Source organism: Cyanidioschyzon merolae, chromosome 20 (assembly GCF_000091205.1).
Source record: "Cyanidioschyzon merolae strain 10D DNA, chromosome 20, complete genome".
In the NCBI taxonomy this organism is placed as follows: domain Eukaryota; phylum Rhodophyta; class Bangiophyceae; order Cyanidiales; family Cyanidiaceae; genus Cyanidioschyzon; species Cyanidioschyzon merolae.
The window spans coordinates 1,406,163-1,431,677 of NC_010146.1; the positions used below are offsets into that span (position 1 = coordinate 1,406,163).

Genomic DNA, 25,515 nt, shown 5'->3' on the forward strand with positions numbered 1-25,515 from the left:
GTGAGTCGACGCGTGCTGCCAGTTTGCTTTTGCTGTTCGAGATCGGCAAGGAATCGCCTGGCAACACGGTCCATGGCATCGTCCGATTCTATTTCCCAGTCACAAGACTCGTTCTCTATGTCTTGCTCTAAAGATGTAAGCGACTTGTCGAGTACCTCAAGTGCCTTGGCTGCCAGCCCTGCACACTGCATCCCAAAACGCACTTGCTCCTCGGGTGTCAGTTTCGCTTGGACGAGTGCTCGCAGCTCTGCAGGTGATGCAAACGTGCTCAGATTACCGGCTTCCTTGGCTTTGCATCACCTTTTATGCAGCTTTCCTCTCTCTCGATGCCCGGGTTCAGCTTTGGCTGCCATGAGAGCTGCTGCGCGTGCCGTTGCAACAGAGATGCGAGCGTGGTGGTTAGGAGGAGGTCAGAAAACTGAAACAATCCATATGATGGTCTCTCCAAAGCGTCAAAGTCTTCAAGGCAGTAACCGGACTTGTCGCTTCCGCTGTCAATCAGCAGAAAAGCGCATAGCGTACGCCCCGTGCCGCACAGAGGAAGCAGCACGTTGGTTTCGAAGATCGATAGAAGACGTTTTTGATAAACAATTCGCCTCTGGAAACACCACCAAACGCCTTGCAAAAGAGAAACGCTGGAAAGCCAGTGTACAAGAGTGGCGTTTCTCACACCGTCCGTCGTAGACCGAATGTCTACCCATCGATGTACAGACGCCTGTGCCGGCGTTCCGCAACTGGCCACCTACTACTGGTTTCAACTTCTTCTCGTATAACTCCATTTTGGGAGGTTGCCCCGCAAAGTTGGCTCTCGCCAACTCCGGGGGTCTTCTTTCCAGTACTGCACACCTCCTTATACTGATGGCGGCGTTAAAGTCTCAGTCCAGGAACTCTATTCGTTTCTTCCTATCATTAGTTGTACTAACCAATGCGAGTAGTCCTCGAAGGTTCGCCCTCCTTGCCATTTGCATTTCCGTCAGCGAGCCGCTGGCTTTTCTCCATCGCGACCCTCTGAAGTGTACAACACAGCTCGTGGTGTGTAGAAGATGTTCGAAACTCATCTAAAGGTATTTCGACATAACGGTGTGCGCACTCCTTGTACGTTCTTGTCGTTGGAGCTGGTATACACCCTTTTTGGGCCATCCAGCGCCCTGCCCCGTATGCTACTACGAGCCTTTGGCTCCTGTCCTTCTTGAGGGCGATCAACTGAATGAAAAAGCTGGCGAATACTCGCTGCTTCCAACAGTACAGGTTCATACGCAAACGAGCCCACCTGAACTTTGTGCATTCTTTCCAAAGGCTCTCGTCATGAGCTGCGTGAATGCTCATAACCTCTCGAAACGCTTCAATATCGGCTCCGCGGCTCGTCACCTGGCTGATCGCTTCCAAATTCCCTTCACTCCTGAATTCGATGTCTCACTTTTATTCCTTGCATTCATTATACCGGATTCTCGGTAATATCTCGCTCATGAGAGCTTCAACAGACTTATGTCTTTCTGACGTAAGTTGCCGTCAGAGCCATCTTCCTCACGCTTGGGTGCTGCAATGGTAACGATGTGGGTGTTCCCGGGATCCATGTCAACGGCAAACGCGTTCTTCTGCGCCTCCAGCGCCGTTGGGCTCGCCTCCTGGTCCGTCCTCGGCTTCGCCCGTGGCGAAGGATGTAGATGAGAAGGATGCGGATCCTGCGACGCAGGAAGTGGAAAAGTACAACCTTGTAGACGGCTCGGCGAAGGATGTAGATGAGAATGATGCAGATCTTGCGATGCAGGAGGTGCAGGATCACGACTTTGTCGTTGGCGTGGACCCTGGGAATACGAACATCATAACCATCGCAGTACCCACGTATGCGGAAGATGGGACTGATGGTAACTTCCGTCAGAAAGATATGCGTCTTTTGAGGTTCTCGAGAGCAAGATACTATCGAGAATCGGGAATCATGAATGCGAGGTAGAAAATTTGTACGTGGAATTCAGGAATGAAAGATCCCCTGGAAGCTTCGAGCGAGGTGACGAGCCGAGGAGCGGACTTTGAAGCTTTTCGGAAATTCATGGAAGTTCGCATGGCGCATTGGGAGGCGCTGTGGGAGGAGTATACAAAACCCCGGTGGGCTCGTTTGCATATGAATTTGTATTGTGGTAAGCAGCGGGCGTTCGCGAATTTTTTCAATCAGTTAAGTGACCTGAAGGAGGATGGAAATCAGAGGCTCGTCGTAGCATACGGAGCAGGGCACTGGAAGACCCGAAAAGGGTGTACACCAGCTCCAACGACAAGAACGTACAAAGAGTGTGCACGGCGTTTCGTTACGATACCTGTAGATGAGTTCCGAACCTCGTATACACACCATGAACTGGGGTGTACACTTCAGAGAGTGGAGATGGAAAAGTGTCAGCGGAGCCCTGAAGATATAAAAAAGTACGGACCGCTGACGGAGGAGCAAATGGAAAGGAGGGCACAAGTTCCAGGACTTCTTGCATTAGTGAGTACAACGAGTGACGGCAAGAAACGGATGGAGTTTGTGAATTGAGACTTTAACGCCGCAATCAATATCCGGAGATGTGCGGTGCTGGAGAGAAGACCTCCAGAATAGACAAGAGTGAACTTTATTGGACAACCTCTCAAAGTCGAACTATATGAGAAAAAGTTGGAAGCAGTAGTGGGTGGCCGCTCCAAAAAGACGGGAAGGCGTCTGCACCTCAGTTGAAGACTTCTTGTCGAGAGCGGGTTTCTCGCCACTACTGTACACCGTTGGCGTCGTTCGACTTTCGAACGGCGTTGATGGTGCCACTATTCTGCCGTGTGTCATTCTGAGTGCTCAGCGAATCGCGTCGTTCTTATCACTGGTCTCCGTTTTGAGGGTTTCGTCAATGCTGAGAATCGTGCATGCAGCCTCCGTTGCCGAAGCAAATGCATTGGCACGAATCAGGACCGGTTCCCAGACATAGTTCTGCCAGCAGTCTTGCGGTTCACCGGTTTCCAGGTTTGCTCCGAACCAGAGATTCTCGTCGCTGGTCGCGTGTTTTGCCCGTAGTTTGTTGAGGAGGTCAGTGGCGTCAAAACCAGCATTCTCACAGAGTGTGCGGGGTATGGTCTCGAGTGCTTTGCCGTAAGCCGCGAGCAAGAGCTGCGCTTTGCCCTGGATATGCCTAGATCGCTCCCGCAGAAACTTGCTGAGCTCCATTTCGACAGCGCCGCCACCAGCCACCAGCTCGGGGTACTTGAGCGTACGTCTGACAATCATGATGGCGTCGTGTAGGGAACGCTCGGTTTCATCGAGGAATTGCTCGGATCCGCCGCGGAGTAAAATGGTGGCCGACCGAGCCTCCTTGCATCCAGTGAAAAAGTTAAAGCGCTCCGCTCCGACCTGCCGCTCTTCGAACCACTCACAGGTACCCAGAGCCTCTTCCACTCGCATATCGTGAACAGTGGTCTGAACGCGGGCACCGACCGCTCGCGCCACCCGCTGCAGATCGGCATCGGGAACACGACCAGCACAGAAAACTCCGCGATCAGCGAAGTACTGCGTCGCGAGATCGCCAATTGCCAGCCGGGAGAGCACAACACGAGCTCCAGTGGCCACTATTTTCTCAAGTTTCTCGTAGATGATATTCCACTCCGCGTCCACGATTTGCTGGTAAGCAGCAGCGGATTGCACCCGCACCTCCGCATTCTCCTTCTCGGACTTGAGTTCCAGTTCTAAGTTTAACAGCAGAATCTTGGGTTGATGTATCTTCTTCGGCTGCTGCTCAAAGCCGGCATAGCTGAACGTCTTCTTGAAGCCGACACCCGCGACGAGGCACGAGTCCGTCACACTGCCACCATTGACCTTTTTCACGCCGATCATGTCCAGGTCCAGATCATCATCCAGGGCGAGGACTGCATCAACAGCTATACCTGCGAAAAATTCACGGTATTGCGCGATGAGCTTGCTGTTGAGCGCCGTCCCCGCACAGCGCTGTAGCAGGGCGCGAGCGGCCTCACGTTCTTCTGTGGAAACGCGTTCGGGATCGGCGCGCAGGACCTTCAGTTGACCGCTCACATCGACCGCGATCTGCTTCAAGCGCTCCGAGATCATGCGGTGTGCCTCGCGATAAGCGTAGATGATAACGCGTGGGTGCACGCCGTCCTCGAGAAAGCCCTTCGCCTGACGCAGCAGCTCGCCTGCCAGCAGCACTACCGACGTGGTACCGTCACCGACTTCCTCGTCTTGAGACTTGGCGATGTCAGCTAGCAAACGAGCCGCAGGATGCACAACTTCGAGCACTCGAAGGATCGTCGCGCCGTCATTCGATATAGTGACCTTGCCGTCGCTCCCCTGGATGAGTTTATCCATGCCTCGCGGGCCCAGTGTGCTGTGCAACACCTCTACAACCTGCTCGCAGGCGTTGATGTTGGATATGATCTGCCCGATACCTTGTGAAGCGTCCACGTCATCTTTGAGGATAATGATCGGAGGATAACCAGAAACCTGCGCCATGAACGCGAGCCTAACCACAAGCGCGTAACCCCCGTCGACGCCGAAAGCGCAGGCACGGCAGCCGCGGACGCACTGCGCACCGCCGAAGCGGATGGAACGCGGCACGCGGGCGCGCGTAACACAAGTTCGGTCCAAGGTACTTCGCAGAACTTTTTAACTCCAGGCGAGTCGCTCTCTTCTCTAGCCGCACCGGTGGGTCTCCTGGTGGCACCCGGACAGCGCTGGGTGTTCCACTGACGCTTGGAGGTGTCTCGTATACAACGACAGCGTTACGTGCAGGATTGCTGACGCCGGCGCCTGGGAACTTTGACCACTGCGTCGCGCACGAGTTGTGCGCTATACGGGCGTCTGAGAAAAGTCACGCGCACCTGTCGCGGTGTAGCTACTGCTAGTTGGTGACGCTAGCCAATAGTGGGTGAAGCGCAAACCGAGTGCGCTACGGGAACGTTTTCGAGCGAGGAATCAGGGCGTGAACGATTCGGGACACGAGCGTCTTCGGCAGCACGTTGTCGGCCGTGGACAGTGGTCAAAGTACTGAGACTTGACGCAGTCACACGAACTTGCGTCTGGGGGGATTGCCTCGCGCCCTCCAGTGACACACGAGGGGTTACCACTGCTGTTCGGCAGTGGCCCGCAGTGGTGGACACGCAGCGTGTCCGTTTCCCGCCAGTGCACGCATCAGCAGAGCGCGCCTGCGTGCTTGTTGGACACGTGTCCAACGATCCGCTTTGCACTGCAGGGGAAGCGCTTGGGGGCTGTGTTCAGCAGCTGCGGCTGCAGCAACAACAACACCAGCAAGAACAGCGACAACTGCTCAGGCTTCTCTAGGAAGCAGCTGCGAACCAGAACATTTCTCTGTCGAGAATCGAAAAGCCTCGTTCACAAGCGTGTGCTTCATTCTTCAGGAAACATCTAGTCCGACATAGGCGCATTTCTTGGCGACACGCGCTATCTTCTGATCGCTGTTGTCGCACGAGCTAGTATCGTAGAAACTGGTGTTTTCTGCAATGGTGCAGTCGGTAAACCTGGATACGGGGCAAGCGGAGGAATTCGAGTTGAAGCAGGGGCAGTGCGGTGCCGCACAGGAACCGCTCATACCAATCCGCATCGATGTGCAGTGGAACGATGCCCGTGTTGTCGATGCCTTTCTTTGGAACCAATATGAAGAACGCCTCACACCGGAGACGTTTGCCCCACACCTGCTCCGGGATCTGCAGCAACCTATGGAGCTTGCAAACGGTGTTGCGTCCGCCATTCGCGAGCAGATAGAGCAGTACTCTCCCTTTGAACACGAGCTATTCGCGGATCGTTCCGAGTTGCGCCTGCTCTTTACCTTGGATGTGCGAATAGGGAATATCCAGCTACAGGATACCTTTGAGTGGGATGCGCTCTCATTCGAAAGCGATCCCGAGCAGTTTTCGCGGATGCTCTGTCGAGAACTGGGCCTTGGAACAGAGTTTAGCACCGCCATCGCCCATGCGATTCGTGAACAGTTGCAGGACGTTTGGGCGGGTGTCGCTTACTCCCAAAAAAGCATTCTGGAATCCGTGCATCCGCGTATAACGATTCGGGATGGCGAAGATTGGGAGCTTCCGGGTCCCGCGGTGCGCGTGCTCTCCAAGGAGGAACTCGAAGAGGTGGAGCGGCGTGAGGATCGCAGTGCTCGCGCCATGCGTCGCAGTCAGCGCAAATCCGGGCTGAGCTGGGGCCTGGCCCCAGCGCCAACGCTCCGGGAGCGCTCCGTGGACAGCACTGTGTTTTTCGGGCCGCGGCAAGCCGTGGCCGAAGAGCGCCCCAAACGGCGTCGCAACCAGAATCCTGTTGACTCTGAGGGTCGGCCCGTCGTAGCCTGCAGCCATTGTGGTCGACATCCGTCAAAAACGCCTTTAATGCGAGTTGGACCACGTGGTCTCAAGAACGAAATCTGCAATAGTTGTGGCCTGTACTATCGCAAATATGGAGAGCTTCCCACGCATTATAAGGGCTATCCCATTGGGCCTGGGTATCCGCCACCTCCTGGAAGTCAGGAACATGATGCATAAGGATTCGTCCACACACGAGATAAGGAGGAGGTGCGAGCGGCACCAAGAACGGCAGCATCGTCGCATTCGACTTGTCCCGGGCGTAGCGCTGGCGCCTTTAGCCCCAGTTGATGCTGCCATTTTCGAATGCATCGTAGCGCGTATGTCGTCGCCCCGTCAGATGCACGAAAGTATTTGGCAATTGTGTCGCGGTCTGCGCTAGACAGGCGTTTTGGAATCCTATGTTTTCAGAACCGCACATGCGCCATGATATCATACGAAGCGCGTATGGCATCGCCACCGATGGTCACAATCCGCAGATGCTGGTGCTAACCTGAAACGACGGCGAGTGCTGCGTTCCGGAGACAACGTGTGCCTGCGTGCCTCGCCTCGGTGCGCGGCGTAGCTGCCGGGCTCACTCTGAGCGCCCCATACAGCTCGAGGAGATGCTGCGAATTGTGTGTCAGTACCGGCTCGTCGTTTTCCTCGTCCGATATCCGCGCTAATTGCTGTGTGCGAATGATACGCTTTAGCTAGTACCGCTATGCGATAGCCGCTAGCAGCCCAAGACCTGGGAGGCCCAGCGACCTTGCCATCGCCCAGTTCACGCGCATCCGCCAACCATTCCTGGCATGGCGGATGTGTCTTCCGAATCTGTGTGCCTCGGCCGAAACGGAGGCTTGTATGCATCCATTCCCGAAAAGAAGTTCGGCGAGCCGTGTGCGTCCTCCGGAATTTCGTGTGGCGATACGTCGACCCGGACTTTGCCCTGTGCTAGATCCATCGGCGGGGGTGGGCTCCATTGCGGGGATGCGCTCTAAAGCCTGCGCATCGGCGCGCAAGTACCCGGTTGCACGAAAGCGCTTCCCTCAGGTTTCCAGGTGTCACCAGACGCTGTCCTTCGGCTCGCGAATAGGTCCACGCGGACCTGGAATCGCCCTGATCGCGCTGCTGGCTTAAGAACGGACGCTAGACGCACATGTACGCTTGAAACTGGGCGCTCGCCAACGGTCCAACGCTTGACCAGAGTCGAGACGAGTGCGACCCTAGAAAGGTCCAGAAGACGTCGGTGATTCTGACGGTTTTTGCGCAAATGCATACGGCTCGAGCTAGGCGCCGTTGTTTCCGAACGCGCACACCTACGCACAGCGTTCGCTCAGCTGCAGCCGGGCACCGAATCGCGACAACGCCTACGATCCGCCTAGATCCATCGTAATCATGCCGATAGACGGAAGCAATGGCCGCTTGCCGTGTCTGCTGGTGGCTGCATGCGATGCAGGTACGCTCTAGGCGTCACCGGGGCGCTGGTTTCACCGCTCGTAACGCACCAATCACGAATAGGTTTCGACGAAACCCGCGTATCATCCAACGGATGGCGAGCGCGCTACGAATGACTGGCCAACCGCCTTCAACTAGTCCTAGAAGCGCTTTTCGCTGTAAGGCGCTGCGCGCAACAGCCGGCCAAAAAGGCAGGGTAGCGCGTGTCCAATCCGCCGTCTCGATATCCACAAGGCCGCATTGCCAGGCATAATTTTCGAACTCATCCAGAGTGCATAGAAACGGGATGCAGTAGTACGCACATACCTTGCGATAGATGCGTCGGTCAGCGTCCGTAAACGGAGGCGGACACCGCCGATGACACCAGGCCGTCATGGCGAGTATGCCGCCGGGTCGCAGCACGCGAGCACATTCCTCCATGAAACGGAACTTGTTCGGCATGTGCTCGGCACTCTCCATACTCCAGATGACATCGAAAGCGTTGTCTGGAAACGGGAGCGCCAGCGCGTCCGCCACAACGGTCTCGACGCGATCCTCCAAGCGCAGCTGTCGGGTGAGCACCTGCGCTCGCGAGGCCTGAACCGGGCTCAGGGTGACACCGGTGACGTGCACATCAGCACCGTAGCGCAGTGCAATATACCGCGAAGCACCACCAATGCCACATCCCACATCCAGCACACGAAGACGTCGATGACCGGCTCCAATGGCGGAGCGGATGGACGCATCCACGCCACTGTAGTGGAGTAAGCGGTCCATCATGTCGATCTGGGCTTGGCGATCGTCCTTGCCATCCCGAGTGCCGTCGACGTTGTAAAAGCCGTGATGCATGTGTTCGCCCCATACTTGCTCCCACAGCTCCGACTGGAGATCGTAGAAGGTCGCGATGCGCTGGGCGAGGCCAGCACTCTCGGTGGCTTTTGTTTCGTCACCGGGGAGGCGCCACTGTGGCCCTGCTGCTGCAGGCGTCGTATCTAGTCCTAGCGCCTTCCTCTTGAGCAGGTATTCGGTACGTCGTCTCGCCATTATGAAACGGTAGAGCGTTGCGATGGCCAGTATGGTGATCGCAGCGATGGACAGTGCGCGGCCTGGGTGCACTCTGAGCCGTTCACGTGCGTTCTGTGTCCATGTCGAGAGGGTGTTCCAGGAGAGGCGCTCGTTGATTGTGCGCTCAGTCGCGGGGACTCGTACGCTGGCCCGATTCGCGGTGGAAAGAACTGACTGCGCAACGAGCTCAGTTTGCAAAAGCGGAGCGCCATACTCTACAGCGGAAACGCAGGAACTGCGGCGTTGCGCATAGCCGGCGAGACGTGTTATCCGCCGGTGATTCCAGCAGCGCAGTCTGTGCGTTGCGAATCGAGAAAGCCGATCGTCCGTGAAGCGAAGCAAACCGCCACGTTTGCCCGGTGCGTGTGACTTGGGCACCGCCCAAGCGTGCGCGAACGCCAGTTGATGCATGAAAGAGGGCGCTCAGACACTGGCGGTCGTTCGAGCGGACGTGCAGTCTGGGACTATGCACGGCAACGCTCGTAGGTGACAGCGGTGCAGCGTGTGACTCGCCTTTGCGTCGTTTGATTCGGAGCTAGAATGTTTGCGTGTGGGTGCCAAGTTGTGCGAAAGATCCGATCACGTCCTCAGATATCGAATACGACACTTGCTGGCGTTCTGCAGCGTAACCGCACGCTCGGTGCTGGCGCAGCAGCCGACGCTTCTAGCGGTGGCGCACCAGCCACGGGTCGCTGCCAGGCGGAGGCGGGCCCCCATCGCCAGGGAGAGCGAGTCCACATAAGCTCGATTTTGTCTATAATGTTATGTTTGTTCAGGTTCTAATCTGATCTGCATGCACAATGGAGTGCTGAGCTGCACGCTCCATGCATGCCTGGCGATGTAGTTCCGAACGCTTCTAGGTGTCCAGCATCGAGAGCCCAGGTACAGCAATGGGGGATCACGGATTCCTTCGTACTTCTAGGATGATCGGTGGTCTGGTCGCGGGGGTCTCTTCGACGCCCGGCTGCTGGATTTCCTGGCGTCACCGATATCAAGATGCTTCACGACGCTTTCGTACGTGTGTTCGTCAACCAACCGATACAGTGACACCATGATACAGTTCATTCGCACGTATCTCGACTCTTCTCCATTTCTGACATGCAGTATGTTTAAATCACGAAATCTCTACATGATCGATCTTATCTTTTGGGGCTCAAGACAACTCGTGTGCGCACTGCGAGTCGTTCAGCGGGGCCCGCAACGCGAGAAACCCCGACGTGTCGTCCTCTGACGCATTGTTCACGAGCGCTTGCTGAACGTCCACTGGCCTTGTCACGTCAAATGATCGATTGATTTCGGGAAACAAATCCTCCTTTCGTGATGACCAATGAAGAACCGACATTCAGTACCAGCGTGATGCTTCTCAGGGCGCGATGGTGCTGCTGGTGCTGGTGCTGCTGCCAGAAGCGCTCGTCTCTCCTGTTTTCGCATGGAAAAGGGTACTGGACGCGGACTGGGGTCATCGCAGCACTCGGTACCAGTAGGGCATGCGCCACCGCTACGTACGAGACAAGCGTCCACGGATCGGAGTCTATCGGCTTGTTCTTCGGTTTGAACGTACGTTTCTGTACACGTTTCATGGCGGACTAGACCGCATTCCATAACTCCTCCGCCGAATGGAACAGCGTGTGCTTGCACCCACAGCCGACAGAATACTCGCTGAGGATATCGCTCAGCTGAAGCGCATGATCCCAGTGTAACGTACGGGGCTCGGGAACGGAAGCGAGCGCCTCGCTGGCTGTTTCCAGTATGCGTCAAGGGCATCCACCGAGTGATGCCGCGAGCGTTCACGCGCTGCAGGACAGCTCGCGGGGGCAGCGTTGTCGAGGACGTATTCGATCACCTGCTGACCACAGCCGAGTGTCACTGGTGTGAAGGACGCACTCAGCTTGTGTACGAAGAAGACATGGGAACTGTGACTTGCGTCTATGCATGCAATACGTGAAAAACTGCAGGACGCTGTGAACTCGGGACTTGAGCGCTACCGTCATCACCCCTTGACTGCTGAAAACGATTTTAGAGGACAAGAGACGTCCAAGGTATCGCAATCCGCTCGTAAGAGAACGGTGAAGAATCTATTTACAGAGCAAATCCCTCAAATACCTATATTGTCCACAATCGAAAATCGCGATCCTTTATTGTACACGTCCTTGTTACTCAGTTGCACTTGTTTCGTGCGCCCACCCCGCCGCCCCGCAAACTCCAGGTCACCCCAAAGCACCCACACATACGACTACAAAGCCTTGCATTAGCCCCCCAGCCTCGTGTTCTCGATGCATCGCGCGTGCGGTCTGCGGCGCGCCGCGTTGCAACGGCTCTCGCTGCGACGCATCCTCCATTGCAACGCTGCTCAGCTCCCGTACGCTTCTTCGACGCGTATAGGGACCAGGTTTGCACTAGGACTCGTTCCTCGCTAGCCTGGATAGGGCAGCGGAAACTGAAAGGGTTTCAGCCTCTCGCTTGAAAGACGAGTCATTACGATCGTGCTGATGCCTTTAGCGGCCTTGGGGCAACGCGCAGCGCTTTTCGCAACTTCAGCAACGACGACACGTAGTCTGTTGGGCAGGTTACGGGAGTCGGGTCCGCAGGATCATCGTTTCGTTTCCACGAGCACACGCTTGGTCCACCAGTCATCGCAAACGTTCGGTGCAAGGCGGGCTACTTTGCAGCAGCTCGCTCTATTCAAGGCGGTCGGCACTGGGGGGTCGTACGGCGTCCCTGGCGGCAAGCAGACGCTGAAACGGCAGCTGCACGCGTCCACACCCATGGCCAAGGTGCCGCTTTCACGCTATGAACCGGATACGAGTCTCGAAGAGGTCTATGAGCGCATTCGCCAGAATGTCGCGGTGGTTCGGAAACGTCTCGATCGGCCGCTTACGTTGGCGGAGAAGATCCTGTACGGACACCTGTCGAATCCGGAAACAGCAGAGCTCGTTCGCGGCAAGTCCTATTTACACTTGCATCCGGATAGAGTGGCGATGCAGGATGCAACAGCACAAATGGCAACGCTGCAGTTCATGTCGGCGGGGATTTCGCGCACCCAGGCACCAACCACCATCCATTGCGATCATTTGATTACCGCCCAGAGTGGGGCCAAGGAGGATCTCGAACGAGCAGTTCAGCAGAATCGTGAAGTGTACGACTTTCTGTCAACAGCGGCCGCCAAGTATGGCATGGGTTTTTGGAAACCGGGTTCTGGTATCATTCATCAGATCATACTGGAGAACTATGCTTTCCCGGGCGGGCTTATGATCGGTACCGACTCGCACACGCCGAATGCCGGCGGTTTAGGGATGGCGGCTATCGGTGTCGGGGGCGCCGACGCTGTGGACGTTATGGTTGGGCTCCCGTGGGAACTCAAGGCACCGCGGGTCATCGGCGTGCGCCTCACTGGCAAACTCCACGACTGGACTGCTCCGAAAGACGTTATTCTCAAGGTTGCGGGAATCCTTACGGTCAAGGGCGGCACCGGCAGCATCATCGAATACTTTGGCCCCGGTGTCGATTCGATTTCCTGCACGGGCATGGGTACCATATGCAACATGGGTGCCGAAATCGGTGCGACAACCTCGATTTTTCCCTACAGCAAAAGAATGGAGGCGTATCTGAAAGCCACTCGTCGTGACGCGATCGCGGAACTGGCCAACAAGTACGTCGACCTGCTGCGCGCCGACGAGAACGCAGTCTACGATCGTCTGATAGAAATCAACCTGAGCGAGTTGGAGCCGCATGTGAACGGTCCCTTCACACCCGACTTGGCGCATCCGTTGAGCAAGCTCAAGGACGCTGTCAAGCAAAACGATTGGCCTGCTGAGATCCGGGTCAGCCTGATAGGCTCGTGCACCAACTCATCCTATGAGGACATGATGCGAGCGGCTTCGGTCTGCAAGCAGGCAATCGATCACGGTGTCAAGGCGAAGACGATTTTCCATATCACTCCGGGCTCAGAGCAAGTTCGTTCGACGATTGAGCGCGACGGTATGATACAGCTGTTTGAAGCGATCGGTGGTGTTGTTCTCGCGAATGCATGCGGGCCCTGTATCGGCCAATGGAATCGACAGGATGTACCAAAGGGCGTCAAAAACACCATTATCACTTCGTATAATCGCAACTTTGCGCAGCGCAATGACGGGAATCCGCTTACACATGCGTTCATGGCGAGCCCGGAAATCGTGACTGCGTTTGCGCTCTCCGGACGACTCGATTTCAATCCGGTTACGGATGTGCTGACGGATCAGTCAGGAAAGCCGTTCAAACTGCAGAGTCCAAGCGGGGATGAGTTGCCGGCTCGCGGCTTTGACCCCGGACGGGACACGTTCCAGGCACCTCCGGGGGACGGCTCGAGCGTCGCTGTTCGCATTGATCCGCAAAGCGAACGGTTGCAACAGCTGGAAGCGTTCCCGGCTTGGAACGGCAAAGATATCGAACGGGCGTTCATTCTCCTCAAGGTCAAGGGCAAGTGCACCACGGATCATATCTCCATGGCGGGGCCGTGGCTCAAATACCGCGGCCATCTGGACAACATTTCGAACAATCTCTTCATTGGAGCTATCAATGCGGAAAACGGCAAAGCGAACCTCGTGAAGAACCAACTCAACGGTGAGTATGGCCCGGTGCCCGCAACTGCTCGGGCCTACAAGCAAGCCGGCATTCCGTGGGTCGTGGTCGGCGACGAAAACTACGGCGAGGGGAGCTCGCGGGAGCACGCCGCCCTGGAGCCCCGCTATCTCGGTGGAGTCGCGATCATCGCGAAAAGCTTTGCACGTATCCATGAGACCAACCTGAAGAAACAGGGTATGCTGCCGCTTACGTTCCAGGACCCCGCGGACTATGACAAGATCGACCCTTCTGATCGGGTCAGTATCCTCGGACTGACCAAGTTCCGTCCAGATGAACCGTTAACGTTACGCGTTGAAAAGGCGGATGGGTCGCAGCTTGAGCTCAAAGTCAACCATTCGTTCAACGAGGCTCAGATCGAATGGTTCCGTCACGGTAGCGCCTTGAACAAGATTCGGGCGGACCTGGTAGCAGCCGGCAAAGCCTGAGCACCGACCGACCGACCGCCCTCGCGGTCCGCTTCCCCAGTGCAGCGCTTTTGCCAGCAGCAGTGCATTGGTTTCCCCTGATAGTGAGATTCACGACGTACTACCGTTTAAACAGAAAGGAAAGGCGTTTTCTTCTCACGACAATGCGTTACTAGAAACCGCATGCTCAGACGAGCGGTGAACGTCGGCGCCCCGTAACCTACTCGGTACGAACCGCATCCCGAGGTAATCCAGGGTCATTCGCCTCTTGTCTACAGACAGGCCAGGAGGTCGCAGCGCGACTCGGGCACGGCGCGGCGGCATAGACGGGTGGTTTCGAAACGCCGCCCGGTCTCGAGCACGCTCACGCCCATGCACCGCGTTCAGGGAGCGCGTTGCTCAAAGACCGGCACCTGATGCCCCTGGTACAGCTATAGGCGCCGCTGTTCAGTGGCTGATACAATCCAGTCAAAGTCGGCGTGGCGAAATCGGCACTGTTTCGCATAGCGAGCTGGATCCGAGCACTAGCGGCACCAGCTCCTGCAGTCTGCCGCGCAGCGTGAACGTCGCGCGCGCGACAACAGGCAGGTGCTGCTGGAGGAGATGCGGCGGGATTCCCCCCGGGGTTGCGTGTCGCTGGACACAGAGCAGCGGGCGGCGCGCTTGTCTCCGTACGCAGCGTCATCGTCTGGGGCGAGCGGGGCACCAGGCGGGTATTTCGCCAACGTATGCGGTTCCGTTCGCTGCACCAGATATGCATACAAGTCATTGCGGCCTGATGCACGCCACAAAAACGCGACCCAGCAGTCAGCACTTGCCGCCACAGCTGCTTCGGTGTACGCCACCGCGCCCCTGTCGACCAGAGACGCACCCCCACGTGCCTACGCAAGTCGTTCACGACGTCGACCGCCGCATGGCACCCAGCTTGACTGCTCGCCGTCGCCGTGCGTCCGCGCTGTTCAACACCAGCGCCCAGTCGTTCGCGTCCGGTACCGACGCCAGCGGCTCCGTTGCAGGTCCCTGCGGCTGCTGCACTGCTGCGCCTCCAGCAGCAGCAGCAGCAGCAGGCGCGCCCGCATTCGAGCGCGTACGCATCGCCGCTGGCGCATCGCGGCAACGTGCCGCTTCCGCAGTGCGCATGCATTCCTCCGCCAGCGCCGCCTCCCAGAGCGATGCCGAAGGCGCACGTGTGGATCTGGACAAACTGGACATCGATGCGTGCACCGCTGTACTGGACAGCGCCGCAGGTCGATGCGTGTCCGCACTGGGCGATGCGATCGGTGCGGCAAACTGCTCCGCTGAGAGGCGCGCTGCATTTGGAGGCGCCTCGGGCCGCGTCCCTCGATCGCGTGCGCTCATCGGTGTCGCGGAGCTGGCTTGCGTCTCACGCGTGATCGACAGTAGCGCGTTGTCTTCGGCATTGAGCGCGCTGGGTTTCAAAGCAGCACCTGCAACAGCGGAGCGTCTGTCCGCTTCGGCGTGATTCGCTTGGCTCGCCCGGTTCAGCGATGTGCCCGCAGCGTGTTCTTGCTTCGTAGCATCGAATACGTCGACCAGCGAGGCTGCGAGCGATGCGAAATGCCACGATCCTGCGCGGTCGCTTTTCGATGCGGCGGCTCTGGCCCCGAGCGCGCTCGCCGTGCTCGTGCCAGGCTGAATCTCGGCGACGCGCTCGCGATCCTCTCGTTCTTTCTCCTGCTCATGCATGGTGCGTAAACGCCGCAGGTAGGCGTCTGTGACGCGAAACGCCTGTTCGCGCACATCAGCGACTTTATCGCCGAGTCCTTGACAGAGCGCCGGCAGAATTCGACTCACCATATCATCCCGAGCGTAGAGGTCAGCGGTCGCCTCTAGGGCTGCGATGCCCGCAGCGCGCGCGGGCGGGAATGAGTCGCGCATCGCTCGCGTGAACGCCGCAACAAGCACCTTCTTCTGCGTCGTCGCACTCAAAAGGGTCGCGATCTTGCCCAAACAAATCGTAGTATTCGTTCGTATTGCCGGTTCCGGATCCAGCTGTAACTTGGCGAAATGGTTCATCAGGACGTGATTGCGATTCCGTTCGCTCAAACGCGGAGCTATCCGGGCGATCGTCTTGAGTACCATGTCCCGCAAAGCCAGCGGTACGACCTGCTCCATCGCGCTGGGTGACCCCGCTCTTGGATCCGACGTGCTCTGCGATGTTGTCGACGCTGTCCCTGTTTGGATCGTGATTTGGCGCGGCAAGTTGGCCACCATCGCCGGAAACAAAATCTCATTCAACTGACTCGTATCTGCACGCTCGACCAGCCAGTCCAGTGCCTGGGCAACTTCATTCCGGACGTCGATCGGACTGGCGCGTAGCCAGCGTGCAACCGCTTCCATGAATGCACGTGTTTCCGGTCCTTGTCGGTTCTCGAAACGACGATGAATGCGTAACACCACGCGTATGGCAGCTGGATCCGCAACGCCCAAGTCAATGGCCTGCTGCAGCAGTGGTGCTGCCTTGTAGACACAAAACGATGGCGGCAGTTTGTCTAGTGACTCTAGTAAAGACTCCATGGTGCTGCGTTTTTCCCAGTGCTCGCTCAGCTGCAGACGGTCGAGCGCTAGATTGAGACGCACGAACGGCATCTGCAAAATGTGCTCTTGTGTGAGAAACGACTGGAGCGCTGCGCGTTTCGCGCTATCAGCCGCTAAAAATAGCGAATAAACGGAACGCAGCTTCTCTGGAATGACCTGGATACGACGCAAATCGTCTACTGTTTGGTATTGGCCGCCCGAGAAAAGCTCATACATGAGACATCCAAAAGCCCATGCGTCCAACGCGTGCGTCGGTATCGCGGTAGCAGGCGGGACGGGCGTATGAAGTTCTGGAGGCCAGTAGTTGGCGAACTGAAAGTGCCGCGCCTCGCTCAGGCGTTGCCACTGCGCCGACTCGGTGAGAACTTCCAGGCCGCCGAGTTTCCAGTCGCCTCCCGCTGTCACGAAAACCGTAGCCGGCGATAGCCGACCGTGAACGGACTTCATTTCTGTATGAATGAAGTGCAGAGCTCTCGCTATACAAAATAAACCCCATACAATCGTCTCCGCGGTCAGCGAAATTGGATCAGAACGCAACACAAACTGCAACGGAACAACTGCTTCTGTCACCAGTTGCAGAGACTCGCTCTGAGCTGCGCCAGCTGATAGTTCCGACGAGTCAACAAACCGCAAAATATCCGGATGTCTCACTGTTCGAAGCCGCTGTACGCCTGCCCTCGCGAGATGCTCGCAGACGTCCGCCCGGCTTCCGTGGTGTCGTCGCCGCTCGAAACGAAACAGCGTTACCGGGGGAGCGTTCTCGTCGCGAGTCGAAACAGCATCGTGAACAGTCCAGACTTGCGCCGGATCATCAAGAGGAATGGTGCGTGTCACGCGATAGGGCAAGTCTCGGGACTCCTTTCCGATAAGCTTGAGCAGCGTCTGCATAGACGCAGCGCCAGGCGTTGCAGTAGTAACGGTATCGGTGAAGCGGGCGATCGACACGTTCCAGGGCGCTGCGGGGGCGACTGCCGCGTGGCGCGCGCCCTGCCCGCATCGTACTTCCGCCTCCAGTGTTTTCTTCTTCATGGACAACACGTTTCCTTAGGCCAGCGTTCTCCGATTATGCGCTTTTTTCTTTTCTTTCTTTTTTTTCAGTGCGCGGTGAGGTATCCATCAAACGCCCTACTTCCATGTTACTTGACCTATACTTCGTCTCGGATATTCTGGTCGTTTCACACGTCCTATTGTGTGTGCCAAGTGCCTGCCGAAAGCGACCGCAATAGCGCCTATAGCGTCGGTGCGGTCGCTGCACGGAGACAGAGCGGCGTTGCCGTACCACACACAGGGGGCGTCAGCTCGTGTTTCCGCCTCCGATGCGCACACGTTGCACAGCGTGCATGCGTGCGTGCCTCTTTATCCGTAGAGCGTTCGCTGGCAAGTGCTTCGTAGCATCCATGTGTACCATGGAAGACTAGGGTCGAGCAACTCGCTCCGTTCGAGCGGGTAGGTAGAATCCAGAATTCATACGGTAGCTCAAATTTTTACATAAACTAGCGGGTGCGACGGCGGAGCTCGCAACTACATCCCGGCTGCGTCCCCGTCAACTGCCATCACGGATCGAGACACAGCCAACGCTCGGATATTGGATCCATGTATGCATCATGTTTACAGCGTTGGAAAAGTGTCGTCTATGCATAGATCATGCCGAGTTGGGGTCTAAGTTACCCAAGCAACGGTCCATGTGCTGCAGGAGGCGCATGCTGCGGTGTGTCGCACAGCGCATCCAACTGAGTTTGCAGCACGTTTGAAAAGAGCTTCTGAGGGACTGATTTCGTTTCGAACGTGGCTGAGAGTCGTATGCACCTCACGGGTAGTGCTTTCGTTTACAAAAGAGGCTCAGAAGCAGCTGCACACTTTCCGAATGAACGCGCTCGCAGCGAAGGCGTCAATGCTCTGGATCCATGTGTGCGCGCACGCCCGCTCAACAAAAACGAGCGTGCCGATACGCATTGCGATTATAGGGAATCCCGGGTTCGCGTCAGTGATCCTGCACACCCCAGCGAAAACGCCATGATACAATGCGATACCGAGAGAGTACGGCGCTCACTCGATACCGGATCCAGCCGAGAACTGGCGCTGCGTAGGCGAGACGGTTCGAGAAGTGCAGTCAGGCACCAGCGATGACACGCTCCATCGAGAATAGGTACTGTTTTCTAGGTTGATCGCAGATATCCACGTCTCGATAGCCGATGCACAATACATTCGATGCTTGACGCGCACTTGAATGCCCAAAGAGGCGTTGATACGTCGCTGGTGAGCATGCGCAGCGGCGATGCCGAGGGTGAAGGTCATCGGGCTCAATGTCACGGGGAGCTCGCGACCAGCGCCATGGATACTGCCCGCGATTTCGAGTCCATACGCGGTAGCACCTATTCGTTTCAGATGTATCGTTCCGGAGCGTCACCGGCATCTGCTCATCGTCAGAACCCGACACCCCCAGGCAGCGGGAGGTCCTCATTGCGCAGTCCAGGCCAGGTTCCCGAGGCCTCACCCGCCCCCCGGATTTGTGCATCGTCTATGGCGGGACCTTCCATGGGGCACGCATACGCTGCATACCAGTACCGTATGCACGATTTTCGACATCACCATGTAAGGCCCCTTCGCAGGTGCTGCTGGCGTCGCTACGCGCATGCAGCAGCAACATCGGCGACGAACAGGTATCGCATGTGTTGCCGGCAGACGCTCTGGTCAGCGTCGGCAAAACTCGCAGTGTCCCATGAACCAAGTCTACGGATCCGGTGATTCTCGCGTTGCCGCAGTTGCCTCGGGCCGGCACCAGGCCAGGAGCATATCAAGTGCTGGACTCGACATGTCCATTTCCAACCAGAGCAAGCGAATCGGGCCATCTGGGCCTTCGTTATCACGGTTCTCGTCAGCATGCTGGTTCTCGCGGTTTATTCCCGAACCGCCCGTCCATAAATCGTCTTCCAGTATCTTGAATGAATCTGATTCATTACGTAGCTTCTGAACGGCTTCCCAGCTACACGGCCGATGCGTCTCCGAAGGGCCCAACTGGCGCCCCCGGTACTCAATTCGACGTCTCCATTCCACCTCGTCTGTGAGTTGGCAGTTCACAATGCGAAGTTCCACTCGTCTGACTCGAGAAGCGTTCGCAACTTTCCCTTCGACAAGTGAAGGTCGCAAGCGCTCCCTTATCGCCGTCATCAGGGCGACTAAATCCGCACGAAACCGAAACGGAGCGTCTACGAGTATGTAGGGCACACCCAATTGCACCTGTTCCGCAACGAGCCTCCACAGTAACTGTTTCGAGAGATCGTTGCAGCGCTCCTCGGGGAGCACGTTCGCGCCGTACAGCACATCTTTCAAGTCGTCCTTGTCAAAGCGCGGCGCTCTGAGACGCTCTGCTATCGCACGCGACAGTGTCGTCTTCCCGACACCGGGAAACCCTTTGAACACCAGGACACGCACCGGAGACGCACCCGCCATGCGCTGACGTCGTACCCGTTACGCACAGCAGGCCAAGCGCTTCCTGGAGCGCTTGTCCCGTCGACTTTGACCCCGGAACCGCCACGGGACACCACAGCGAGTCCACTGGGGCCCGCCCAACCAGAGACACGAGGCGAAGCGACGCTGCTGCAACGCAGTCGAAAGCGCCTTTTCCGTTTTCGTCTGTTTTTGGTGTCGAAGGCGGCGACAATTGGAGCGGCGCGTGTTGCATGTACGGCGAGACCGCAGCACCTACGTTCACGAGTCTTCAGGCTGGCGTATTCTCACAAAAACAGAAGCGATCCATATTATTGGACAATAAGCTCATACATCAAGCGATGAAACTGATGCGCTGGTTCCGCTCGGCGGATTTGCGGTACGAGATAGGTGAGCGACTTGTTACGAGGCACCCGTCAACCCAGCGTGTCCCGGTGGCGCTGTCGCACGCAGACAGGCGAAGAGCCCCCAGTCTCTGCGCGCTAACCAGCGCGAGCACGTCTGCATCTAGCGTCCACAGCAGCTTGCTGCGATACGTGCAGCGTGACCTGGAGGGACGACCTCTTGGGCGCGTTTTATCGAACACGGGAGCGATCAGAGGCTTTTCGGCAACAAGCGCAGGTGACGCAACGCTGGAGACTGCACCGCTGGACGAGCTGCGGCGGGGACTGGGCGCTCCGGATCTACAGCTCGAAGACTCGCTGGATACCGGTGACGGGAGACCTGCAAAGCGCGACGCGAGTTTCACGGTGCGCCTCTTGCAGTACCTGGTGCAGCGCTACCGAGGCCGTGTTCATCCAAACCCGCTTGCAGTGGCGCAAAGCGCTACAGTTAGGGACCTGCTCTACCTCTTTGCGAAACTTGATCGGGATCTGGCGGTTCGCGAAGGTAGGGACACCGCCGCATGGCGAGCCTGGCGCTTACAGCGTTTCTTCGGCGTCTCCAGCATGGACGAGATACCACCGAACGTAACGATTGACGCTCGACTCTTGCCGGATGCACCTTCACCGGGTTCCGTTCCGTATAACCGAAGAAAAATCCGTGAGCGTTTACGTCGCGTGCTGGAGTCTGCGCGTGCATCGACGTCGCCTCAGAATGAGCACGAACCTGGGGCATGAACGCGTAGCGGTGCGTGCTGTGGGAGACGGGCGCCCAATAAAGCGGCTATTCGAAGTGTGAAAGTGTGCGCTAGTCGTTGCGCCTGTGCAGCTTGTACCATGAGCATGGGCGTGTCGAGGTTCTGCCACTTTGGCCCCGTGGACTGTTCCCTCAAAAGTGGCTGGGTTGCATGGTGAAGCGTACTGATCGTAGCTGCGCGAGTGAGCTCTGTTGCAAGCGCGCAAAACGAATGCTCTGCTCTGGTGAGTAACTTGAAGCGGCATCTGCGCAGGAGGCGCAGGCGCTTATGGCAAAATGCTGATTACTTGCATGTTTGACCGCGAAAATCGCAGTCGATAGACATTGCTGCTGACAGCAGCGATAGAGAGCACGTCCATTCTACCTAGATGCGATTATTCACATTGCAGATCACTCGGACGACATCTGTCACCATGGAATGTGAGTCAGATCGCTTCCGTTCTGCCTAGTTGTGGTCAATCACTCTGCAGATCACTTGGACGACATCTCTTGTCATGGCAGGCCAATCGCATGATTCATGGACTCGAATGCCGGGCAACGAGGCAATCGCAACTGCATCGGAACATTGCCCAGCAGCTGGGTGGCGGCGCGCACCAGACTCCTGTCGCTGCAAATACATTTTACGAAGCGTCGAGGTGTACCAAGAGTCCATGGATGTTATGCGTATCGCTTTTTGAACCGGACTCTTTTGTCTGGGGCGCTGCTGTAGACTGCACGTTTCCGAAAAGGAGCAGTTCAGGGGCCGGCATACCGTCACATGATGATTCCGGTGACGCGACTTGATTGGGAGGAGGCATCACGAGCGGTGCCCCTTCTCGCTTAGCTCCCGCTGCTGCATGTGGCCTATTCGACGGAACACGACTCGTGCAAGGATCCACAGGCTCCATGTGTACATGTGCTTGCGCAGTAGATAACACGCTGCGCTCATCAGCTTTCACTGCCTGTCGAGAGACTTGCGCGGCACATGGCGATCCGGATGAGCGCAGCTTAGAAGCATCTGGCGACGATTCCTCACGTGGATCCAGATGCGCTGCTGCTCGAGGAGGACTCAGCTGCTGTGCTGGCCACCAAACATGCCAAGGTTCAGAATCATGAGGCGAGGAAACCAGAGGTGCGTGATCCGGGGATGTCACATCGTTTCTCGTCCTCGAGGAGCGCATGCCTTGTGACGCAGCGAGCGGCTGGCGCACGTAAGCGGTTTGGTTCCGCAGTGCATAGATCGCTACCTGAACAGTATCCATCATTTCTCGCAGGCGATGCTCGATGGTCGTTCGATAGCTTTCGGGGCACCGGACGAGGTCGTTCAAGCCTTCCTGTAAATCAACCTGTAATATTTGCAACGCTTGCTCAAGGTGATTCACATTCTGGCGCAAACTGTTACATTCTTGAAAGAGTCGATGATACGCCATCTCGGTGGCGCAGCGTTCTGCACGTTCGCTTGCAGCGTAGGCCTCTTGGGCTTGGGCTCGTTCTTTCTCCTTTTCGAGTGCTTCTCTCAAGCGCAAAATCTCCCAATGTGGATGCGACGGCTCAAAGGGCCTCCTCAGAATATGCCGAGGGCTCTCTTCGATGAGGGAGCGAAAGTCGCCGGGTGAACCCTGTTCCTCGAGCGTGCGCGCTCGGGACCATCGGGACTTGTCAGCGACCACCACGGCTTCTTTGGTCGTTCCTTGCCCGGGTGCGCGGACTGGACGGCGTCGACTCTGCTGATTGCGGGCCGAGGCTTTCCGAGACTTGGTTCCAGGGCGGCTCGGTGTTGCAAAACAGGCTGTGCCTCCTGGGGTTGCGGGTTTTCCCGCCGGCGCGAGTTCCGAAGGTTGGTTCTGCAGCTCTCGAAGCACTGCACGCCCGGTTCGTGACGTATGACGCTTTCCGTGATTCCTCGCGTTTGACGACGACTCGATTTCGGTACGGGTATTGGACAGGGTGCACTGGTTCCCGGGTGCTCTAGTGCCGCGCGTTTCCTTCAAGTTCTTATGTTCGCGCTCCCTGCGCTCCGGAGTCAAGAGCGAGAACTCCAGCTGCCGTTGAACGATTCTATCCTCAGAATCGAGGTGTTTTTCCGGTACGCATTCATCATTCGTCATATTAGCGAGTCGTCGTAGTACAGCAGAGTCCTCTGGAGTGAGCATGATGCGCCAAGCGTTCGTTTCGGACAAGTCGCTGGGCGAGAGCGCCAAACCTGCAGGCGATTTGAAATAGGACGCAGGTTCTGAGCCCCGGGGTGCGCGCGACCGCATTGGAATCCTATACACGATAGATAAAAATGTTCCATGATGGACACTGATGCGTTCGCGCATGGCGCCGGCGCCCGCACACCACAGCGGCGGGGGCGGCATCTCCGGGCGGCCACCGGATCGATGTTTCCTGTCTTCGGGACTGGAACCCGCATCTGAGCCGGTCAATTGCAGAGGCTTGCGGGGTCCAGCGGGAGCCTCTTTCGCGTTTGCAGAAGGCGCTTATGCCTCGCGCAAGTTCCGATTCTATTCGTGGACATTGCACTATACACAACGCTGCGCATCGAACAGACGAATGGCGGCTGTGTGCACGTAGCGTGCTGGCGCCGCGCATGGCTCGTACCCGAGGCCACCGGCGGTGGCTGTCGCACCGTCGCTGGCGCCGACTCGAGACTACCGGTCGGTAGTGTGAGGTGGCGACCCGAGTCGTCGCTGCGCCATCGCACCGGCCCTGCACACACTGACCACGATTGCACCGCGATGCGCATGGCCAACTAGTCTGCCGCGTCCGCAATACCACCGGCATTTATTTCGAAAGTAGCCTCGCCTTCGGGTAGGCAAGGACTATCCACCAGCTTTGCGATGCGCTGCTCGCCGCGTCCTTTCCGGAGTGCCAGTCTCGTGGTCGATGCATGTGCCATGATGTGACCGCCGATCGGCTTCAATGGATTTGAGGAGAACATAGCCGCCGCGCCATCCGGGCACGCCTGTACCTGATTCGTAACCAGGGCACAGACGTTGAACTCCTCGGCGAGCTTGCCAAGCGTACTCATAAACTGATTTAAATGTTGCTGGCGTGCACTGAGTTCCCCACGTCCGCTATAGTCCACGCGATAGAGCGCCGTCGCCGAGTCTACAATCACCAAGGCGAAGCGCGACTCGCACATGAGAGCCGCTGCCTCGCGCAGCAGCTCCAGCTGCTGATCAGTGGTGTAGGCGCGCGCGTGCGCAATATTCTCGAGCACGTCATCGGCATCGATGCTGAAGCGCGTTGCGATCGCGCGGATGCGCTCCGGGCGGAAATTGCCCTCGGTATCGATGTAGACGACTCTGCCGGCATGCGACTCGTCCGCTGCTTGAGCGGTCACAGCCAGCGTGTGGCAAAGCTGGGTCTTACCACAGCGATATTCTCCATAGACTTCGGTAATCGAAGCAGACTCGAGTCCACCTCCGAGTAGCGTATCGAGTGCATCGCTGCCCGTTCGGAGATGAAAAACACGCTGACGCACCGCCAGACACTCTGTACCGCTGCGGTAGCTGACGTCACCGGCGGCTGTCCTGGCCGCCGCCATGATCTTGTCCACCTTGGCCTCTGAGAGGCCCTTGATGTCAAGGAGCAAGCGCCGCGGACGCTGCAAAACGCCCAGACAGGTCACAATGCCAGCTTCGCGCAGTTTTTTCACATCTGTCGCGAGCACACCTTGCTGTTCAAGTTCCTCGATCGGGTGAAATACCTCGGTCGTTTTCGAGCGGGCCCGCTCTACGACACTAGAGCGACTCATCCCACGATGCTGGTGTTGTCCTCGAACTGTCGCTAGACAACGCCAACAAGTTCGCCTTACGATGAATATCGCGATGCAGCGTGTCATCAAAATGATCGGATGCTCCTCCATGATGCATGTCGGGGCATGCGTGCATGATGATCGCTCAGTTGACGAACACGCATGTATGTGTAGACACGTATATACATATGCACACATATATACACATGCACGCATCTATACATATGCACGCATCTATGCAGACACGTATACATGCACGCATCTATACATATGCACGCATCTACGAAGACACGTACGTAGGTCGATGGTGCCGAACCTATGCCTGAAGGCCGTTCGTTCGACAGCTCTGCACCTGTTGACGTGAACATGGTACCGTAACCATGCAGTCAGAATTCGTCGCACCAGGGGTTCCTGGAATACTCCATTGTAACCGTAGACGCTCAGCATGCTGCAGCGGGACGCTGATCTGCTAGTGTTGCAGGCACCTCTTGCCCCGGGATGAACAGCTGGATTCCGTGAACGCCCCGGCATGCGAACGTGTACGTAAGCACACACACACACACACACTATTCAGTGTCCGCTCTGAACCTGAACAAAGCACGTTGACAGCGGTTGGACAGCCTGCATACGACTTGCGGTCCGAGTGGTTTTCATTGAGCGCCCTATCGAGCTGAGGCCTGTCCCTGGCTCGTTTTCCGCTTTGGCACAGCGGCGTACCTGGACAACACGAATCCACATCCCGTGTGTGGAAGCTGGTGCGCTCCTTTCCTCACAACAATGAAGGAACACGCA

General features: G+C 57.2%; 8 protein-coding genes across 8 annotated transcripts, besides 2 other annotated features; 3 read left to right on the plus strand and 5 right to left on the minus strand.

Annotated features, from left to right (window-relative positions):
• Window positions 1-733: 733 nt before the first annotated feature.
• Window positions 734-1,643: a sequence feature (repetitive element).
• A 5-nt stretch (window positions 1,644-1,648) lies between these two features.
• Window positions 1,649-2,783: a sequence feature (repetitive element).
• Window positions 2,784-2,812: 29 nt separating this feature from the next.
• CYME_CMT558C (chaperonin containing TCP1, subunit 7) lies at window positions 2,813-4,474 on the minus strand (the record flags this gene model as incomplete). Its single annotated transcript, XM_005539450.1, has 1 exon — window positions 2,813-4,474. The coding sequence occupies one exon, from the start codon at window positions 4,472-4,474 to the stop codon at window positions 2,813-2,815; it is 1,662 nt and encodes a 553-aa protein (XP_005539507.1).
• A 1,007-nt stretch (window positions 4,475-5,481) lies between these two features.
• On the plus strand, window positions 5,482-6,516 carry CYME_CMT559C (similar to SWI/SNF related, matrix associated, actin dependent regulator of chromatin, subfamily b; the record flags this gene model as incomplete). Its single annotated transcript, XM_005539451.1, has 1 exon — window positions 5,482-6,516. The coding sequence occupies one exon, from the start codon at window positions 5,482-5,484 to the stop codon at window positions 6,514-6,516; it is 1,035 nt and encodes a 344-aa protein (XP_005539508.1).
• Window positions 6,517-7,788: 1,272 nt separating this feature from the next.
• Window positions 7,789-9,228, minus strand: CYME_CMT560C (probable delta(24)-sterol C-methyltransferase; the record flags this gene model as incomplete). The annotated part of the gene is made up of 1 exon (XM_005539452.1): window positions 7,789-9,228. One exon carries the CDS (start codon window positions 9,226-9,228, stop codon window positions 7,789-7,791), a length of 1,440 nt encoding a protein of 479 aa, XP_005539509.1.
• A 2,078-nt stretch (window positions 9,229-11,306) lies between these two features.
• On the plus strand, window positions 11,307-13,862 carry CYME_CMT561C (aconitate hydratase; the record flags this gene model as incomplete). The annotated part of the gene is made up of 1 exon (XM_005539453.1): window positions 11,307-13,862. One exon carries the CDS (start codon window positions 11,307-11,309, stop codon window positions 13,860-13,862), a length of 2,556 nt encoding a protein of 851 aa, XP_005539510.1.
• Window positions 13,863-14,735: 873 nt separating this feature from the next.
• CYME_CMT562C (probable telomerase regulation-associated protein) lies at window positions 14,736-17,288 on the minus strand (the record flags this gene model as incomplete). The annotated part of the gene is made up of 1 exon (XM_005539454.1): window positions 14,736-17,288. One exon carries the CDS (start codon window positions 17,286-17,288, stop codon window positions 14,736-14,738), a length of 2,553 nt encoding a protein of 850 aa, XP_005539511.1.
• A 2,792-nt stretch (window positions 17,289-20,080) lies between these two features.
• On the plus strand, window positions 20,081-20,965 carry CYME_CMT563C (hypothetical protein; the record flags this gene model as incomplete). Its single annotated transcript, XM_005539455.1, has 1 exon — window positions 20,081-20,965. One exon carries the CDS (start codon window positions 20,081-20,083, stop codon window positions 20,963-20,965), a length of 885 nt encoding a protein of 294 aa, XP_005539512.1.
• A 639-nt stretch (window positions 20,966-21,604) lies between these two features.
• On the minus strand, window positions 21,605-23,116 carry CYME_CMT564C (hypothetical protein; the record flags this gene model as incomplete). Its single annotated transcript, XM_005539456.1, has 1 exon — window positions 21,605-23,116. One exon carries the CDS (start codon window positions 23,114-23,116, stop codon window positions 21,605-21,607), a length of 1,512 nt encoding a protein of 503 aa, XP_005539513.1.
• A 599-nt stretch (window positions 23,117-23,715) lies between these two features.
• Window positions 23,716-24,939, minus strand: CYME_CMT565C (DNA recombination protein DMC1; the record flags this gene model as incomplete). Its single annotated transcript, XM_005539457.1, has 1 exon — window positions 23,716-24,939. The coding sequence occupies one exon, from the start codon at window positions 24,937-24,939 to the stop codon at window positions 23,716-23,718; it is 1,224 nt and encodes a 407-aa protein (XP_005539514.1).
• Window positions 24,940-25,515: the final 576 nt, after the last annotated feature.